Source organism: Pristis pectinata, chromosome 13, assembly GCF_009764475.1.
Source record: "Pristis pectinata isolate sPriPec2 chromosome 13, sPriPec2.1.pri, whole genome shotgun sequence".
Taxonomy (NCBI): Eukaryota; Metazoa; Chordata; class Chondrichthyes; order Rhinopristiformes; family Pristidae; genus Pristis; species Pristis pectinata.
In genome coordinates, this window is record NC_067417.1 from 29,566,570 (window position 1) to 29,588,588 (window position 22,019).

Below are 22,019 nucleotides of genomic sequence, written 5' to 3' on the forward strand. Positions count from 1 at the left end.
ACATGTTCACTGACTCTTCAGCCAGCTTTTATTCATCACTGAACAGTAACAATTAATGACATTCAGTTTGTATACTGTCCTTGAGCTACCTGAAAAGAGTAAAATTATTACCATTCACATTTGTGAATGGTATGAGTGAGACACAACCTAATCTTGCCAGTAAACTGATTTTTAATTGAAAATTGAAAGTATTCCTTCCATGAAACAGCTGAAAGTCTACAATAATAATAAATGAATTTTTAATGCAGCTGGATTAAAGTTTAATGCAGTGCACATATTTCTATGCATTTTATTTACATACAAGAGACATACTTTAAGTTGAATGTTTTTTTTATATCTAGTCAATAACTTTTGTACTGTCCTCATGGTTAAAGATCCTGGCAAGTAATCTCTCTGCAGCGCTGAACCCAATATGAACTAAAATTATCTAAAATCAACTTTATAAAAAACATTTGTTCTGTTTTTTATTTCCATGCATAAAAATTCTCTTTGCATGCAAATAGATGTTTGGGTCATGTTTCATTCTGGAAAATTGGGGTCAAGATTCTGATCAGGCTACATCTAGGTTGCTGAGTCACTGCATAACTTGTCCCTCCTTGCACAATTTCATTTGTCTTGAATGCAGTTAATGGCTACTGCAAATTTCATATCAGAATAAAAGTATACTTGTGAAAACTAATCTCATAAATGGAATACTTATAATCAGGCTTCTGTGTTTTTTTGAAATATTGTACTTCTCATTTTGCTCCCTTAGAGGAAAAAATTGCTGAATGTTTTCAATAATGAACTGTAAGAGTATAGTGTATATGACATGTAGTGAATCACCTTTCATTGCCTATTTGAGAATAAAGATTTTAGTTTCTTTAAGCTTCTCTTGAGGCTTCCGTTATGGCCTTCTCTTGTGGATACTGTCTTTTTAATCCTTTTTTTTTAAAAACAAAAAAAAATTTAATAGCCAGACCTTGAACTCTATTCTGATACAAGTCTCCATAAGTAATGAGGAGGTACAAGATTCCTTAGTGGGCTAATAGGTGGATAAATGCCCAGGGCTGGATGAGATTTATCCCAGACTGCTATGGGGAGGCAAGAAAAGAGATTGCTATGGCTCTGGCTGAGATTTTTAAATCTTCACTGGCCACAAGTGAAGTACCAGGTGACTGAAAGATGGCAAATGTGGTTCCCCTTTTTTTTTGAGAAGGACTGTAGGGAAAAGCATGGCAAGATCACTGAGCCTAACATCAGTATTAGGGAAGTTATTGGGGGGAGGGGGAGGCAGAATTGAGGATTAATGATTACTTGGAAAGGCAGGGTATGATCAGATATAGCTAGAATGGCTTTGTGAAGGGCAAATCTTGTCTGATCAATCTGATTTAATTTTTTGAAGAGGTAATAAAGTGCATTGATGAGGCAAAGCAGTAGATGTAGTTAACATAGACTTCAGTAAGACCCTGAACAAGGTCCCACATGGGAGACTGATCCAAAAGGTTTGGGCCTGTGGAATCCAGGGCAAGTTGGCAAAATGGATCCAAAATTTGTTTGGTGGTAGGAGATATGGGGTGATGGTAGAGGGCTTTTTTTGTGATTGGATGCTTGTGATTAGTGGTGTTCCACAGGGATTGGTGCTGGTACCCTTGCTGTTTGTAAATAAATACAAGTGATTTGGATGTGGATGTAGAAGGTGTCATCAGTAAGTTTTCAGGTGACTTGAAGATTGGTGGAGTTGTTGACAGTGTGGCGGATGTTCTTAGGCTACAAGGTGATATTGATGTGTTGGTGAAATAGGCTGAGAAATGGCAGATGGCGTTTAATCCTGATAAATGTGAAGTGATACATTTTGGGAGTACTAATGAGGCTAGGATATACACCATGAATGGTAGAGTCCTAGGGCGTATTGAGGATCAGAGGGACCTTTGTGTGTGTCCGAAGATCTTGAAGGTTGCATTGCAGGTAGATAATGTGGTTAAAAAGACAAAGGTACTGGCTTTCATTAGTCAGAATATGGAGTACAAGAATAGCGAGGGTTATGCTCCAACTTTATAAAATGTTGGTCAGACCTCAGTTGGAGTACTGTGTGCAGTTCTAGTCACCACACTATAGGAAAGATGTGATGGCACTGGAGGGGGTGAAGAGGATATTGCCTGGAATAGAGCATTTCATTTGTGAGGATAGGCTAGATCTTTTCTCTGAAGAGGAGGTTAAGAGGGGATCTGATTGAGATGCATAAAATTGAGGGATATTGGTAAGGTAGACTGCAAGAAACTTTCCCCTTATCAGGTGAAACAAGCGAGAGGACATTTTAATCGGCAATGGTCAAATTATCTTTAAAACAATGGGGCCTGAAATATTTTCTGTTTGTTTGACCACTTGTCCATCCTTTGACCCTGTGTCTACATTCAGTTTGGATTGCTTGAGCATGCAGTAAGAATCATAATTTTTTTTTCAAGTACTTGTGCAATTCTTGCAACGTAAGATGCAGGTCAAATTATTTTAAGCCTGAACCTTGATGAAATGATTGGATGAGCAACTAAACCACAAGATCAAAAAAGTCTTGGATTTAATCCATAAATATACAAGTTAATTGGTCTCAGCTGGAATGGTAATACGGTGCTGGCTTAGAAAGAAGAAAATCAGTTCACTTCTATTATTGCTGTTTAGAGCTCATTAAATCGCACACATGTAGATGTATAATCATATATGGATAAAGATCAAGCTACACTGCTTTTTTTTTTCTGACTAGTCCTGACCCTCAACCATGCACAGCACAAATGCATGACCAAGCAGAAACTTAGTTATAGTCATACAGCATGGAAACAGGCCCTTCAGCCCAACTTGTCCATGCTGAATATGTTGCCCAGAGAGCTAGTCCCATCTGCCTGTGTTTGGCCCATAGCCCTCTAAACCTCTCCTATCCATGTACTTATCTAGATGGCTTTTAAATATTGCTATCATGACTGCCTCAACCACTATTTCTGGCAGTTCATTCCAAATACGCACCACTCTTTGCGTGAAGAAGCTGCCCCTGATATCCCTTTTTAAATCCCTTGCCTCTGATCTTGAACCTATGCCCTCTTGCTTTTAGCAAGACTGTGGTTTCACTCTTTCTGTGCCCCTCATGATCTTATAAACCTCTATCAGATCATTCCTCAATCTCCTACATTCCAGGGAATAAAGTCCAAGTCTGCACAACCTCTCCTTGTAACTTGGGGCCCCCAAGTCCAGGCAACATCCTGGCAAATCTTTTCTGCACTCTTTCTAGTTTAATAACATCTTTCCTATAACGGGGTGACCAAAACTGTACACAATACTCCCAAGTGCGGCCTCACCAATGTCTTGTATAACTGCAGCATAACTTCCGAACTCCCCTACTCAGTGATGAAGGCGAGCGTGCCAAACACCTTCACCACTCTATCTACTTATGCTGCTTTCAATTAACTATGCACTTGCACTCTCCTAGGTCCCTCTGTTCCAAAACATGCTCGAGGGCCCTACCATTACTGTACAAGTCCTACCCTGGTTTGATCTCCCAAAATGCAATACCTCTCATTTATCTGGATTGAAAGCCATTTGCTAATCGTCAACTCGCATACCTAGCTGATAAAGATCCCCTTGTAACTTTTCATAACTTTCTACACTGTCTAAAACACCACCTATTTTAGTATCATCTGTAAACTTGCTAACCAAAGTTTGTATAGAAGTAATTATAACATGACCAAGATGTAGATTGTGACCAGCATTTTTGGAACTAGAATTGGGTCCACATTCATAATTAATTTGATGAAGATTGTGATGAGAACATCAATTTCATATTTTAAACCATGTCATAGGTTACCCACATTCCATGTTTAAAAAAAAATGGAAATTCTGCTGCCTAGATTACCACATTCAGTTATCTGTAGTGCTGTTGCAGACTTCACAAAAGTAACATAGAATTAGGGACAAATATGTCAGAACATACTGTCAATAGGCAAATGATCCTAAGATGTATTAATTTGCAGAACTCTTATTAGATATTAACCAGATTTACCAATATCTTGCCTGTGAAGTGTTGCCAATTGTTTTTTTTTTGTACTGTAATTTCATCTACTCTCCAGGAGTTAGTTTTCTGTCCAAAAAAAACCTTTCTCCCATAAAGTAGTGCCAGAATTTGTGGGGAAAATAAACTTGCACATAAATTATAGCTTGTAGCTGGCAACAAAAATAAGATTGAACCTTCAGAAATCACTTTAATGCTTCCAATGCTTAGATTCATTGACATCACTCAATTGGCTTTTGTAAATGTATTTTCTTTTAAAGCTGCTTTGTTAATTTGGTTGCACCATCCTGATGTAGGCATTATTTTGCAGCTCTAACGCATGTTGACAAGAGGCATGCTGCCTCTCTCCATGACCACTGATAACACTTGACACCCAGATAGAAGTGTTAGGGATGTTGCAAATTATGAAGAGCAAAGGTAACTGCAGTGACAAAAAATGGAGTGGGGAGAGTAAAGGAGAATAGAAGAAGTTAAAGGAAGGGAGAGCTGGGATTAAGGGAACAAAGGAAGAGGGTGCAGAAATGAAGAAAAGGTGGGAAAGTGAAAGGGAATGAGGGTATGGGAGGGAGATTAAAAAAGGGTAGTGAAAGCAGGGGAAGGATAAGTAATGTAGGAAACCAAAAAGGAGAGGAAGAAGAGGATGAGGGGGAGTGTATCAGAAGGGCTAGAAAAGTGGATGAGCTCAATAGGAAAGCCTTTGGAACTTGGGCTTTTCCATCTTTACTGACCCCACCCCCACCTCAGTTTTGCTAGTCAATCTCATACATTTTTAAAAAAATCTTAATTGCCTTCTGCAATGGCTTTACCAATAAATACTGGGCTCGTCAGCAAAGCCCTAGTTCTCTGAATAGATAAGTTTATTAAAAACCATTGGGTGGCTTTGAGTTTGTTCATGTCAATGCAAAAGTTTGTTTATGTTCATTTATGTCAGGGAGACTAGGATGTTCAACCTAAAATAAAGCCGGGAAATTCTAAAGCTGATTAAAATGTAAAGAATGAGATTTGGAGGAAAGAGATTGAGCAATCAGGATATTGATAAACATTTTTGCATTGCAGAGGAAGAATTGGTAAAAAGAGGTGACACTTTGAGTATTGTGACAAAATGGTCTCTATTTTAACCCTGATATTCACTTGAACTCAATTTGATTTTCTCCAAGAGAAACTTAGAAATTCAGAATATTTGATTATGCTTTATTAACCCAGAACCAACATTGCTAATTGCCTCTGGATCTGGTGCTGAGATCTGCATGACTAAGGACATGAGTATCCCAAAACCCAATCTAAAGATGGAATTTGTCAAAGCTTGAAGTTGGAAACATCAGACAAAGAACCCTCAGAGTCTGAACAGATAATAGCTCCTACTTGATGTTCTGTCAGACCTTGGAGGATAGGCCAAGAAGAATAAGGAGCACCTTTCTGATTTGAAATGGGTCTAGATGGAGGTTGCCCAGGAGCATCACATTGCCAAAAGAGAGTGAAATATGGTTATCTTGATAACAAACAGTTGCAACATTCTTACCTTTACAGATCTAATCTATGCCATTGTCATGTGTACATCAGAACTCTCTGGATCTTGACAGGAGTTTATTTGAAGCTGCAGGATCACAGGACTTTGTGCCTATCATCATCCATCTTGGATAAGTATCTGATCTATCTGTGATTCCTGACCCATCAATGAGGTAGACCTGTGAAATGGCCTTGGAAAGCAATTAAGGATGTCCAGATCCTGAATAATAAATACACTTAAAAACAAACTACTGTTCCACCAATTTCAAAGAATTGTCAAGTATGCAGTGACCTCGTGAGCCTCTGCACAGGTTATGATTGATCAATATTGGACAGATGCCTTGTAGGCCCAATAACTCTGAGGTTTCATTTAAGCATTGCATAGCTGAAGGCTACATGAAGTACAGACAGAAGGAAGGAGATAAATGAATAGCTGCCACAATGCATGGGTGAGCATGTTTGGACATAATGTGCTGTTTCTGTTCTTCAGTTTAATCACATACTTTGTTGTTTTGTGCCATAGAATCATGGAAATTAATACCATGGAAGAATTTCCTTTGGTTCATTTCAAGCAGCAAGTTCCAGGCTTCCACCTCTTTTGGGTGAAAATATTTTTCTTAACTCCCACTAATCTTAAATCTGTATCCCCAAGTCATTGACCTTTCTGCCAAGGGAAATCGGTCCTTCCTGTTCAATCTTTCCTGGCCTCCTCATTTTATCTACTTGAATGAAACTTCCCTTCAATCCCCTTTTGTTCTAAAGAAAACAACCCCAATTTAGTGGTACTTTTTACACTGGCATCATCCTTGTAAATCTCAGCCTTTCTAGTTCTATTACATCACTCTTGAGTGCTGTCACTTGCCCATTCTTAGTGGCCCTTTAGCAACCCTGATAGCAATGTGCTCAACTGATGTTGCATAGTCTTCCTTCCTTTCCGCCACCTTCCTTCTCTTCAAGTTGTGTACACCTTGTGTGTTCTGCACATAAGCCTCACTACTATATATTGTTATCTACAATTCTGGACACCCTAGCTAATGAGTACTGAGAATGTGTCTTGACACATGAAATGCATCTTAAGCCTGATGACGGATTGGTCAATTCTACTTCTGGTAGACATATGACATTCATTTTGTGGGGTTATGTTCTGATAGATATTGCCACCTGGGTTTGAAGTGGATATCACCTGTCATCTGGTAAATACCCTAAAGTGCACTTAAATTCCTAGATATCAAAGAGTTTGGGCTGCCATAGGCTTAAAAGCATAAAGGTTATTCCCTGAGAACCTCCCACAGGTCTATGATTTTATTTTTGTAATTACCTGCTGATTAATGCAGTGGAGTTGCAGTTAATAAATACCCTAGAAGATCTGAACTACTCCAGAATATCACATCTGTAGTCCACATTGCCCTGAAAGTGTAAGAAGCAGTTAGAGATACCAATTTAAGATCTGTTCATTCTATCACCACAGTCAAATTTCATATAATTTTGGGCTCTGGTAGACTATATATCAGTCACCTTTGTAATGAAACTGTTAACCAAAATATCCTGCATATATCTCTGCATAGCCTTGGAAGATATCTAAAGCAAAAATGTTAAATGAAAGGCACTTTGATGGTCAATGTAGCCCCATATACCAGATAGCTGGTTGTCTGTCTCTGCCACTTGATACAACAACACAATCTCTTGAGCACTGTGGTTCTGACATGTCAAGAAACCTAGTCCTCTTTGCCTTGCACTCTGTACAGTATCTTTAGTGAGCTGTATCTATTTGCTGCTTTTCCCTCAAGTGCAGGGTAATCATGCTGGTGGTCATACCAGTCCTCATCCAATGTCCATTCTAAGGTGGCCAAGGCCCCACTCATCCTGATGTCATTCAAAACGTTTCCAAGAAGCCGCCCACATTAGCCTGTGAACAAGCCATCACAGAATAGAAGAAGGTACAGTATGTTCAGCTCCAGCTGACATTTGGAGATTGCCACATACAAAGGTAATTAATGGGCTGTCTACTTTTCTGAGAATGTTAAGGAAGTATAATCAAGGAGATAATTAACAACTTAATTCAAGGAATGAATCTCCAGGATTGATCAGCAGATGAATAAAGCCTGCAAGAGATGAGGGACAGCACCCTGATGGTAACAATCTCTCGGGTTCACTAAGCAGCAGCTATAAATTGGAAAGTTAGTTCACTTTATTAAGACCCAAGGTCTCAGAGGCCCAATAAATTGGAAGCAGCAAGACAATAACCATTTGATTGTAGTGAGATAAAGAACACCAGGTCCACTATGAGACATCTCCATTGGAATCTAGGGCCTTAACAGTAGAAAAGTTGAATCAGAGTAGGTTATCACTGACACATGTCATGAAATTTGTTGTTTCGCAGCAGCAGTGCAGTGCAAGACATAAAAATTATTGTTACAAAAATAAATAGTCCAAAAGAGGAATAACGAGGTAGTGTTCATGGGTTCATGGACCATTCAGAAATCTGATGGCGGAGGGGAAGAAGCTGTTCCTGAAATGTTGAGTGTGGGTCTTCAGGCTCCTGTATCACCTCCCCGATGGTAGTAACATGAAGAGGGCATGCCCTAGGTGGTGAGGGTCCTTAATAATGGATACCACCTTCTTGAAGATGTCCTTGGTGGCAGGGAACGTTCTGCCTGTGATGGAGCTGTCTGAATCTACAACCCTTTGCAGCCTCTGGCTGTTACTATTGGGAGTAAGAGATAACTGGAGGCCTAGGTTGTGACAGCAAAATAACTAAATAATGAGGCTTGGCTATGAGACCCTTGTGGGGAATAAAGACCTGGTGTGAACTGTCAGAAGTGATCAATTCCATGTTCCTTTCTACCTGATTGACGCAGTATCAATGACGGGGATGCCACACAATTGCATAAGTCCGTGTCAAGTTTATTGTCATATGCACATACGTGTATGCACAGGTGCAATGAAAAGCTTGCAGGAGCATCACAGGCACATAGTATCAGATAAGCAGCATTCACAAGAAAAATATAAATTAAACAATTATACACAACTTTTACAAGACCATAATTAGAACAGAAAAGCGAAGTCCATTGTAGTGTAAAGTGATCGAAGTGGTTATAGTATTGCAACACTGAGGTAGTGATTAGGGTTTTGCAGCTTGGTTCAAGAAGTGAATGGTTGAAGGGAAGTAGCTGTTCTTGAATGTGGTGCTGTGGGACTTCAGGCTCCTGTACCTCCTGCCCAATGGCAGCTGTGAGAAGTTGGCATGACCCAGATTGTGGGAATCTTTGATGATAGATGTTGCCTCCTTGAGGCAGCGCCTCCTGTAGATACTAGCGATGATGAGGAGAGACATCCCTGTGATGTATTGGGCTGAGTCCACTACTCTCTGCAGCTTCTTGCGTTCCTATACATGTGAATTGCTGTACCAGACCATGATGCAACCAGTCAGTGGGTTTTGGAAAGAAGATTTAGCTCATTAGTGGGCCTAAGATCACAGAGACCCTAGGACCAACATTTCAGGAGAGATCCCGAGCCTGAGACTCGGAAAACAACTTCCAGCCATAACTCTGACCAAGACTTATCACCTCCTGTCTCGACAAGTAGTTTATTGTGTAAAGTATGAGTACTTGTAAGTTGTCTTTGCAGTTAGCAGTTTGAATACAGCCAAGTATACCTTTCAAATATTGTCAGTAGTGGGACTCTACTGGTCTATGTTCTAATTCATACTTATATTAGAGCACAAGAACTGGCCCATCGGCCCACTGTGTCTGCACTGGCCATGGTGCCAATCTACCTAATCCCATCTGCCTGCGTGTGCTGGGTCTTTATTCCTTGAAACATTGGAGAATGACAGGTGACCTTTATAGAAATACATAGATAAGGTGGATGGTAATTTTTTTTTTCCCTTGGGTAGGGGAGTCCAAAACTAGGGGGCATGGACTGGTTTATCATTGTCACTTGTACTGAAGTACAGTGGAAAAACTTGCCTTGCCTACCACTCATACAGATGTAGATAGGTGCATGTACACCACCCACTTTCCTGAAGTATAGATCAGCGGAAATGCCAAATACTATAGGGCGTAGGTTTAAAGTGAGAGGGGTCAAGTTTAAAACTACCTCTGTCTTCTACGACCAGCTCTTTAGTTTTGCTGATATTGAGGGAAAGGTTGTTGTCATGACACCATGTCACTAAGCTCTCTATCTCCTTACTGTACTCCGACTCCTCAGTATTTGAGATATGGTCTACTACAGTGGTATCATCTGCAAACATGATTTAGGGTGAGAGGGGAAAGATTTAAAAGGGACCTGAGGGGCAACTTTTTCATGCAGAGGGTGTTGAGTATATGGAACGAGCTGCCAGAAGAAGTGGTTGAGGCAGGTACAATAGTATCTTTTTAAGAAGCACTTGGATAGGTACATGGAGGGGTTGGGCCTGGAGGGATATGGGCTGAACCCAGGAAATTGGGACTAGCTGGGTAGGCACTGGTCAGCATGGACTCATTGGGCCGAAGGGCCTGTGTCATGCTGTATTGCTCTGTGACTCCGTGTGATCCATATCCCTTCCCCTGCCTGTTCATGTGACTGTCTAAATGCCTCTTAAATGTTGTTGTCGTATCTGCTTCTACCATCTTCCCTTACAGTGTATTCTAGGCAGCTACTACTCTGTATATTTAAAAAAAAATGCCTTGCACATCTGTTTTAAACTTGACCCCTCTCACTTTAAACCTATGCCCTTTAGCATTTGGCATTTCCGCTGATCTATGCTTCTCATAGTTTTATATATTTCTATCTGGTCGCCCCCTCAGCCTCTGGTGCTCCAGAGAAAATAATCCAAGTTTGTCCAACCTCAGCTTGTAGCTAATACCTTCCAAGTAGGCAACATCCTGGTGAACCTCTCCAAAGCCTCCACATCCTTCATATATATGGTGACCAGAATTGCACATAATAGTCAAAATTTTGCCTAACCAAAGTTTTATACAGCTACAAAGTGACTTGCCAACTTTTATACTTGGTGCACTGCTGATAAAGGCGAGCATGCTACACGCCACCTTTACCACCCTATCCACTTTTTGCCAACTTCAGGGAGCGATTGACTTGCACCTCAAAATCTCTCTGTACATCAATGCTCCTAATGGTCCTGCAATTTACTTTATACTTTCCTCTTGCATTTGACCTCCCAAAATAGATCACCTCACACTTGCCCAGATTAAACTCCCTCTGCCATTTCTCCACCCAAATTTCCAACTATCTGTATCCTTTGACAACCTTCCTCACTATCCACAACTCCACCAATTTTTGTGTCATCTACAAACTTACTAATCATATCACCCACATTTTCATCCAAATCATATATTACAAACAACAGAGGTCCCAGCACTGATCCTTGCAAACACCACTTATCTCAGACTCCCAGTGAGAAAAATACCTCTTCACCACTACCCTGTCTTCTATGACCAAGCTAATTTTGCATCTAACTCACCATAGATCCCAAGTGAATTAATTTTCTAGAACAGCCTGCCATGAAGGACTTTGTCAAATGTTTTACTGAAGTCCATGTGAACAAAATTCACGGCCCTACCCTCATCAATCATCTTCATCACCAATTCAAAAAAACTCAAATCAAATTTGAAATTTGTTGGACCTGACCTTGCCCTGCACAAAGCCATGCTGACAATTCCTAATAAGTCCATGCTTTTACAATTGTGAGTAAATCCTATCCCTAAAACCTTTCTCCAATACTTTCCCTACCACTGATGTAAGGCTTAGTGACATTTAATTACCTGGATTATCCCTGTTACCCTTTGACAGAATCTCTTGAGGATTTATGAACAAGTAATCTAACACGCCCCAGTTAAATATAGAAGCTGGTGGTTTGGAGCCAATTTCTTGAGGAACTTGCAATATTCCTAGATTTTGTATCCTACGAGTACTTACACCCACACACTTCTCAAGGTTAAAATTTCCCTAATGACATAATTGTTATAGGTGGTTGTATTCTTTTGAAAGCCCAGCAAGGGCTGTGCTGAACTCTAAAAAGCTGTTCTAACAGAAATATATTGAACAATGCATATCAAATGAGGTGATGGTACATTTTCATTACATGCATGGCAGTTCATTAACATATATCAACAAATATCATGGTGACTGAGTTGATAATTAAAATTACAATTAGTAAATATATAATCAACTGTGACAGTAAATACATAGCTTTTGTTAAAAGCCTTGGACTTTATCAGTCTTTTACTAACTGATATTCTCACTTATGATTGTGCTGAATCTTCATTGCATACCTGAAAAAGATAGTTTTTAACATTTCTTAGACTAATAAACACTCCAAATTAGACTAGGCTTTTGTTTAGTATATTTCTATTTATTTATCTTTATCAAGTGTTTCACTAGTGATTATTAATGAGATAAGCCATTGAAAATTTGTGAATTTAAGTTGATTTGCTGGATCATTAGGCAACATTCATTGCAGTTTTATGTGGCGCACTCTCTGAAAGGTTGTATTTGCATTTTATTTTTAAAAAATGCTTCATCTGACAAGTTTACAGCAAATTTTTAAAAACATTGGACAGAGTAAGTCACCATAAATTTTAAACTTGTATTTTTCCTAAAATTATTCAGCAATTTATTTAACATCTAGCTTCCCCACTTTGTTATTGTTAATTGAGCTTGGAGAAGCAAGTCACAAAGGATGTGCATGAATTGTTCCTAATTAAAGGAAAAACTAAATGAGAGCATATTTAAGAGGCATGAATTCTCTTCTTCCAACCTACAGCAATGTTTAAGATGATTTCTATGCTAATTATTCTGCTGAAAATTGAAATTGCTTGATAATCATGTTGGTGTATGTGAAAACTAGCATAAAACAGGTGCGTTAACATAAACAAGTAGAGGAAAAAGGATCAATTTTTTTCTTATGTCTTTATCTGAATTGAACTGAAAGTTAAATTATGAAACCTTCAAACTGCCTTTATTGACTATTAAATGCAGATACCTGTTGTGGCTCAATTGTGTTATGTTATGTTAAACAGCACAGTTCTTCTAGCATCACTAATTTGATTACGCATGGTATTCATTGCTTTACCTGCAACAACGTGTCCCAGTTTAAAAAAAAGACATGAAGAGGGGAACTCAGTCTTGTTACAAAAAGGACTTTGATTTCAAGAATAGGCCTTTAGAACCACTCATACAACATCTAAAATTTGGTGCATATTAGACAACAACAGAGCAGGGCTGATTAAGGCATCTTGATCGTATGTTGTAGAATTTTTTGAATTGTGAAAAACAGGTGACTTTTGAAACTGAGTGAATTTTCTGACTTGAGAAAACATATTGAATATGTCCGAAAGTTCATGTTCCAATACCTGCTTTTCCACTTCCCTCAACCAATAGTATCAGGAAGTTTTATTATGGAGGTCATATAGAGACTGATACTGCTATGAAACTATGAATCAACTTTTTATAGCAAAAACTTCGAGTAATTATAGATGATCTTAGTGATGGATCTGGTAAAGATCCAAAAATGGTTTCATAAGGCTACAAAGAAAACCGGTGAGTGAAGTACAAAGATCATCTTCTGGGGGTGCATTATTCCCTGGATCCTCTTTACTTTGTCATGATTAAAATGATTCTCTCTCTATTGCAACTGTATAGCATTTTGCTCAAAGGAATTGATTTTCCTACAATCTAGCTTTGTTTCGACACTCTTCATACATTCTTTCAATACTCAGAAAATCTTGGTTGTATTTGTTTGTATGAACATGTAATAGAGTAGAGATATATTTTCATTTTGGCTACTGTAATAAGTTTATTAAAGCTATTGTCAAGTTTTTGAAAATAATAGTTCATAATTTTACATCTTATTTTTAACTGTCTTGCATCAAATGGTAAAATTCATTAATCATTTAAAAAATTAACATGGAGCTTGATGATATGTTTTGTAGTTTGACTACTGGGGCTGAATTTGAAAAGTATTCTTTTGAGCAAAGATATGATTTTGTATGCATGAGCTTCATAGAATCTATGTAAATTCTAGCCAAATTAAAACGTCATTTCTGTTGTTTATCAATGACCAATTAGTTAAGGTACTTGATTATATACATGAACATGAAATTACTGAATGTTACTTGTATTCTGCAAATATTTTCTGATGCAGTAATGATCAGGTGTAATTCTATAAGAATAAAGTGCTTAGAAAATTTAATAGCCATTTCATTAGATCATCTGTTTTCAAATGCAGTATAATTTGTTGTTGAAGTGAAACTTTACAGGGTGTTCATTAGCTGCCTTGCTCTACAATCAATTACTGTAATCAACCTGTCATTTGACATAACTTGTATATTAAAGAAGGAACAGTGAAACCAGTAGATAACTGAAAGTTGCAAAATTATTTGAACTAAATCCAAATCATTAAAGTAAATAGCTTCATTTCACTGTGAGAAAATCATGACTGAACAGTAACTTTTTATAAAAATAAAAGCAGTTCCTCATTCAGCCATTGCAATCTTTGATTTAAAATTACCCATTAGAGAAGTAAGGTAACTTGGCAATTTTGCCACTGATTGATGAAGAAGTGCTTTGGTTGAGATCCAAAGGAAGTCAGTGGGGTGGAAAAAAAAATTAGGACAGGTGACTTTTATAGATCAGCATCTCAATAACTGTGGATAGTAGTTCCACGACTAATCCATTTGACAAACCACACACTCAATGGCTTAAATGACCCTTTTAATTTCTTCATTTTTTAAAAAATAAAATCTTGCTTGACAAGGTTTTCACGGATGGATCACTTTTAGTATTATGAACTTTTGGTTTTTAATACCTATTTATGCATTGAATCAAGATATAATCAGACACATGCATTGAACTTGCAGCTCAGAAACTGGTTTTCTGCCTCTATCAGTCTGTCTCCGTTTTCACTTAGCATTGCAAACAAATAGGCAGTCAATGTTTATCTCTTCTGTCTCATTCAAAATTGTAAAATACCAGTCTATAATTTGTATGTTTTAAAGTGGAAAAAAGATACAGTGCTATGAGTTATTTGTTGTCTCATATCTTTTTAGTCAGGAACCTTGTACTATTTTAAATCTGATGGATAATTCAATTTGTATTTATATAATAAAATTAACAGCATAACAGTTATTTTTTTCAATTGGTAAAATGGTTTATTATTGTCACATACTGAGGTACAGTGAAAAACTTGTCTTGCGTACAGTTCATACAGATCAATTCATGACACAGTGCATTGAGGTAGTACAAGGTAAAACAATAACAGAGTGCAGAATAAAGTATTACAGTTACAGAGGAAGTGCAGTGCAGGTAGATAGTAAGGTGCAAGGTCATAACGAGGTAGATTGTGAGGTCAAGAGTCCATCTTGTCATACTAGGGAACCATTCAAAAGTCTTATAATGGGGATAGAAGCTGTCCTTGAGCCTGGTGGTACGTGCTTTCTGGCTTTTGTATCTTCTGCCCAATGGGAGGGGGGAGAAGAGAGAATGTCTGGGGTGGGTAGGGTCTTTGATTGTGCTGGCTGCTTCACTGAGGCAGTGAGACACTGGAGGTGAGGCTGGTTTCCATGATGTGCTGAGCTGTTTCCACAACTCTCTGCAGTAGTTTGTGGTCATGGGCAGAGCAGTTGCCATACCAAGCCATGATGCATCCGGACAGGGTGCTTTCTATGGTGCATCAATAAAATTAGTGAGGGTTGATGGGGACGTGCCAAATTTCTTTTGCCTCCTGAGGAAGTAGAGGTGCTGGTGAGCTTTCTTGGCCATGGCGTCTATGTGGTTGGACCAAGACAGGATATTAGTGATGTTCACTCCTAGGAACTTGAAGCTCTCAACCCTCTCAACCTTAGCACCTTTGATATAAACAGGAGCCCCTCTCCCCTGCCTTCCTGAAGTCAATGACCAGTTTTTCTGTTAACTCTTCGTAGTCATGCTACTATGTCATACTTATTTTGGTTCAACACAGATTTTAAATCGGTATGATCTGTTTATTCTATATAGAGATGCACAGGAGACTTGTTTTAGTCAATGTGAATGTATTGATTTTAATATTGATTTAGAATTATATTACTACTCAATTTATAAATTTAATATTGACAGGATTGGGAAAATTAATAAAGTAATTGATATTTATTTTGATAAATTGTTCTGTTTTGTCTTGCCTCCCTTAAATAGGCGCATTGATGATGATAAGGGAAGGACTCATGAGTTGGAATATTCTGCTATAAAATGTATGCGTGGAATTCTTTACTGCTACATGCGTCAAGCTGATAAGGTAACGTGAATGTGTGGATGTGAATTTTGACCCTTATACTTAAAATTCATTTATTTGCAGTCTTAAGAAAAACTTTTAAAGGCTTGTAGAATCCAGAAGATCACCTCAATTTGCAAAACAAATAATGAATTTGCCAGTTTTTTATCTTTTGGGTGGTCTTTGGTGATCACATTACAGGAAAGCTGTGATTGCACTGGAGAGGCTATGGAGGAGATGTTCACAGATTTTGTTGGGAATGCAAATTATAATTCTGATTGGATCACTTAGGGTTTGTTCTTTTGGAATGGAAGAGACCGAGTAGAGAATTAATTGAGATGTATGAAATTATGAGGGGCTTGAGCAGAGAAAAATTAAAATTCCCTTACATCCTTGCATTTCCCTTAGTGGAGAGGGAAAAAAACCAGGGGACATAGATATGAAGTAATTGATAGAAAAATTAGATTAAAAAAAATAGTGGTAGGGGTCTAGAACTCTCTTCCTGAAAGGGAGGTGGAAATGGAAACCATATGTTGTATGGCACATAAGTGGTCATTTTCATATTTTTAAACAAGAGCACCTGATTTGAACTATTTACTGGTATTATTAATGTTCCCTTTCATGAATTTAGCTAGTAAAATGGAATGAGAAGCAATCTTGGAAAATCTGTGATATATTGTCCACTGAGCTAATGGAAACAATTGAAAATATGACAAAAACATTTTTTGCCTCTCTTCCATCATTTCTTTCTGCATAGAAGAAATAACTTGTATAACATCTTTCATGATGGCGGGTCTTTGCAAAGTGCTGTACAGTCAATAGAGTGCTTTATATGTAATCACTGTAGGGAATTGTACTAGATGTTAACCAGTGGTCCACACCCATATCTGGTAGGTGACAGTCATGCCCTGGATACTTCCTGCATGCATTACCCCATGTATTCCATCAAAAGCACTTGTGATCTGCAAACTTTCATCTGTGTCTGAACCAGTTTCCCTTAACTACCATATGAAAATGTAGCTTATGATCCTTTCTTGCCATATCAGATTATTTCTTATCTTCCATCCAAAAGAATAGAGGATGTAAGAAAGAAAGAAATAGGTGAATGAAAATAGAGGCGAGAAAGAAAGGAAACCAAGCTCAAGAGAAGTATAAAAGGAAATAGAATAGTTGTGAAATAAAGCTAACTGAAACTTGTAAGGAACAGCAGCGTACTGCAGGCAGTGTCACTGAATTCATGAGTCAAATGTGTTAGATATCTCACAAGTAGACTACACTTCCTATGCTTATAGATGGTTATATTTTCCTCCCATTAATTGTTAAGCATCTTAAGAATGTGAATGAGGTAAGTGCCTGGCAATTGCAATATATGTGACAAGTGACGAGTATACAATGAGTCATACTCTGCAAGTTCCAGCCCATTTCATTGTTTGGCACATTTTTGGAGCTGATAATTTTGAGGAAGAAAAATGTCTTTATTAAAGTGTCAATTTTTGGTAGGGTTAAATTAGTAACTATAGTAAGATAAGATGAGATATCTTTATTGGTCACATGTACATCAAAACACAGTGAAATACATGTTTTTGCGTAGAGTGTTCTGGGGGCAGCCCACAAGTGTCGCCACGCTTCCGGCGCCAACATAGCATGCCCACAGCTTCCTAACCCGTATGTCTTTGGAATGTGGGAGGAAACCGGAGCACCCGGAGGAAACCCACGCAGACACGGGGAGAACGTACAAACTCCTTACAGACAGCGGCCAGAATTGAACCCGGGTCGCTGGCGCTGTAATAGTGTTATGCTAACTGCTACGCTACTGTGCCTGCAGCATAACCAGAAATGCTTTATGATCTGCAGTATCTGGTATATTAATTGCTGGCAGACATGGTAGTGTAGCGGTTAGTGTAATGCCATTACAGTACCAGCAACCCGGGTTCAATTCTGGCCGCTGTCTGTAAGGAGTTTGTACGTTCTCCCTGTATCTGCGTGGGTTTCCTCCGGGTGCTCCGGTTTCCTCCCACATTCCAAAGACATACAGGTTAGGAAGTTGTGGGCATGCAATGTCGCCACACTTCCGGTGCCAACACTTGCGGGTTGCCCCAGAACACTACGCAAAATATGTATTTCACCATATGTTTTGATGTACGTGTGACTAATAAGATAAGATATCTATCTCACGCTGGCAATTCACAAAAAATGGCCAATATCTAATATATTATAATGGAATTTGTAACATTCAAAATAACAGCAGTGTTGGATTACATTTCACATAGTTCTTACAGTTTTTGAGACTTTTGGGAGGCAGAGTTAATCTTGACCCAACCGATAATTTCTCCAGAAACCACTTAAACAAAAGAACAATAGTTACTGTATTGCTGTTAATGTGTTATCTGCTGAACAATGAAATTTTGGACTTTTTTTGTAATATGGTTTACCTTCCATGATTGGATGTGCAGTCACTGTACTTACAATGCAGTAACATGATCCTGGTCTAATCCATGGACACATCAGTTAACAGGACAGATTATTTGTGTTTACTACTCCTTTGTACAAATTTCATTTTCACAGCAGACTTTCTTCCACCAGTTTGAATAGAATTAAGATTAATGCCAAATTTGGATTTAGGAACACTATCTCATTATTCCTTTTTTTTGCACTCTGTATTTATGTTGTAATTTATAGTATTTTTTATGTTTTTGCACTGTACTGCTGCCACAAAGCAACAAATTTCATGTTATATAAGTCAGTGATAATAAATCTGATTCTGATATCTCACTGTGGAGACTTTGCAAGCAAGATGTAAAGGTAGTGTGCTGATGATATAAACAAATACAACTTAACTATAACATTCACAACATGCAAATGGTAGGCAATGATGGTCTCTGACAAGAGAGAGCCTAACCACCTACCCTTGACATTCAATGGCATTGCCATTGCTGATTTCCCACGAACAATAGCCTGGGGATCGCTAATGATCAAAAACTCAATTGCATCAGCCATGTTAATACCATGGTTCCATGAGCATCCAGCAGAAAGTAACTTGGCTTCTGACACTCAAAAGCTTTTCCATCATCTATAAGATGTATTGTGAGTGTGATCAATATTCTCCATTTTCCTGAGTGTAGCCCCAGCAACACTCCAAAGACTTAAGACCATCCAGGATAAGGCAGCCCACTTAATTGGCACTCCTAACTTCCTAAACATTCGTTCCCTCCATCGCTGGCTTACCATGGTTGCAGAGTTCTCAATTAACAAAATGCACTGCAGTTTCTTGCCAAATCCCTCTGTGACTTCTACTAGTCAGAAAGACTAGGACAAACAGGTGCTTGGAAAACCACACATTCCAGTTTTCCCTCAAGGCTGAACACAATGCTGATGCAAGCAGGTGGCAGCAGGATCATTACAGATTTGTTATTTGGACCCTGGAGTGAGTTCTGGAACAAGAGAAGATTATATGGAAAGAGCCAACAGCCTGAACCAAGCTAGAGCCAATTTACTTGCAGAGATGGTAATTAGAGTATTGGATGAGTAGTCACAGCCAAGAGGATTGGAGAGGTAGTGCAGGTTTAATAAAGCAGTTGGAATTGAAGCAAAGGCTTAGCTAAAATAATTAGAAAACATTATCTAGGAAGAAAGAGGCTGAGTTAGTGAGAGATCAAAACACTCTTGTAGAAGGAACAGGATATAACAGAAAAAGTCCAAAGACGAGAAAAAGGAATAAAAATATCATCCAAAAATGAAAGGATAATTAAGTGATTTTGTTTTTGTAAAAAGACAAAGTATTCAAAATCAACCTGGAAAGTTCTTGGACTTGCAGAGGGATATGAGGTACTGGCTAGAATGGAAGTGGGCCTTAGAATGAGATAATATGAAGAACTTGTATTCCTGTCTGTGAAATTTTTTCATAAAACCGAGATGGAAATAATTTTATTGTTGTGAGGTAATTGATCATGGGGAGAGGAGGAGAGGAATCTTTAATGACAAGGAGATGGTGGGTGGCATTAATAATGAAAGATTCTGTCTTGGCATCAGACTGCTCTAAATTGTAACTTAGTAGCATGGCACAGGGATCAGTCCTGGCCTTTCAGCTTTTCACAATTTATATTAAGAACTTGGATGAAAAGATGGAGTGTAATTTATTGAAGTTTGCCAGTAATAGAAAGCTAGATGAGAAAGTGAGCTGTGAAGATTATTGAGATTAAGCAAGTGGATTGGAGATGGAGTATAATGTGGGAAAATGTAATGTTATACGGTTTGTTAGAAAGAATTGAAAAACAACTTTTTCTTAAGTGGTGAAAAGCAGATAAATGTTGATGTTCAGAGAGATCTTGGTGAGCTGGTTCATGAGACTCCAATATAGGAAGCAGTTAGGAAAGCAAACAGTATGTTGGCCTTTATGCAGAGTTGCAGGTCCTGAAGCGGGGTTTTGACTCGACACATTGACAATTCCTTTCTTCCCACAGATACTGCTTGACCCACTGAGTTCTTCCAGTAGCTTGTTTGTTGCTGCAGATTCCAGCATTTGCAGTCTGTTGGCTTTTATTACTGGGTCTTGCAATACTGTGGGCAGTTTTGTTCAATCCTACCTAAAAGTGGATATACCTGCTTTGGAGTCAGTTCATTGTAGATTAACTAGATTGATTTGAGAGAGTTGAAATATGTCAAGAGATTGAGGAGAATGACTCAGTGGGGTTGAGGAGAATGTGCAGTTGAGATATAGAAGATTCTGGGACAGGGCAGATGCCAAGAATGCTGTTTTGTATAGCTGGAGAATATAAAAGGATGAAGCAAAATCTCAGGATAAGGAGCAGCTATTTGTGACTGACATGAGCAGAAACTGCTTTTCTCAGAAGTCTTTGGAATTTTTAACTGTAGAAGGCTGTGAATGATCCATCATTGAGTTTTGGATATTAAAAGATAGTAAATGCTCAAATCACAGCTTTTAATGTTTTCTTAGATATGCAAATTCTGTTGGAATGAAAAGTAGTTCTTTAAAATTATTCAAGAAGAGTAAGAAGAAGCACTAACTCTATAATGAAAGAGCAGATAGTCTAACATCAATTCTAGGTAAAGCCATAATGAAAGATTTGTGATCATAAGAAATTTATAGGTTACTAAAGAATGGCCCTGTATATATTTATTTTAAAACAAATTAAGTTTGTTATTTCATGTAATAACTAGTTGGATTGAAAGAGGGGAATCCTGCGTTAATGTCAATTTTCAGAAATAGTTCAATAAGGTGTCTTACAGATTGCTTGTTGGAAAACGACTAAATTATATTATGAAGAAGAATATAATGAAATAGCCGAAAGAGGGGGTAATTCTGAAATTGCTATGTATGGGGTCTTTAACTTCAGCTTATTCTGGATTCTGACTCTTTGTGCTTTCTCTACAGGTCTGCTCTTTCATTTCTAAATGGTTTCTACTTGACTTGGAACTTATGGCTTTTTTTAAGTCCCTTTCTGCAAGTTTTTTTTTCTTCTTGCTTTATGTTCCTTAACCAAGGATTCAATTAAGGACTGGTACATTTGAAAATGCTGTCTGTCCTTCAATAAAAGAATAGTTTGTTGCTGCCAACATTTCTTTTTGTCCTCCTGAGTAACCTCTTGTTTTGTAGTGAAGTAGGATTGCTTACAATTTCATTGGTCTGTATCTGGAGCCTTGCCTTCATCATCATGGGTACTTGGCTCCAAATGAAAAATATATGTTGGATTTTTAGGCCATTTTAGATTGTAGGGAGGTGGGTCTGGTGCAATGTTGGTGAAGTTAGTAATTGTAAGGATTTGTGAGTTACAATAGTTGTGGGGGTGGTGGTTGGGGAATAAAGGGTAGTTTAGATGAGGAGAGCATTGAGAATTTGGGGTTGTAGTGGCTATTAAGGGTAGGGTTATGATTCAAGAAGAGTAAGGGTACTGCCGATGGTATTTGACTGAAATGGGCCAGTGAGAATTCAAGTAAATGGCATGGTTGTGAAATTTTGGATTGCTAGCTGGGCACTATAAATATGTTGAAAGGAAGAGTTAATATTTAAAATATGGACCTGGCAATGGTTAGGGCTATTATCAGATTTTGGCTGCCTTTCCTCTAAGTCTAAGGCCTTGTTTGATTCAGTTTGTATTTAATTGACTGCTTCTCTTTTGAGGTCAGATTTTCCAAGTCCAGTCATCCTGGAAGCTGCTTTTCAATAAGAAGAAATTTAAGTCAAAAGCAGTAGTTTCCATAGGATACCAAAAAGCCTCT

General features: G+C 38.2%; 1 protein-coding gene across 1 annotated transcript in view; it reads left to right on the plus strand.

The window, feature by feature from the left end:
• The window catches only part of phkb (phosphorylase kinase, beta), a 195,110-nt gene that overhangs the window by 24,646 nt on the left and 148,445 nt on the right, over nt 1-22,019 (plus strand). The window contains 1 exon segment of the mRNA XM_052028086.1: nt 15,707-15,806. Coding sequence (XP_051884046.1) covers nt 15,707-15,806 — 100 coding nt within the window.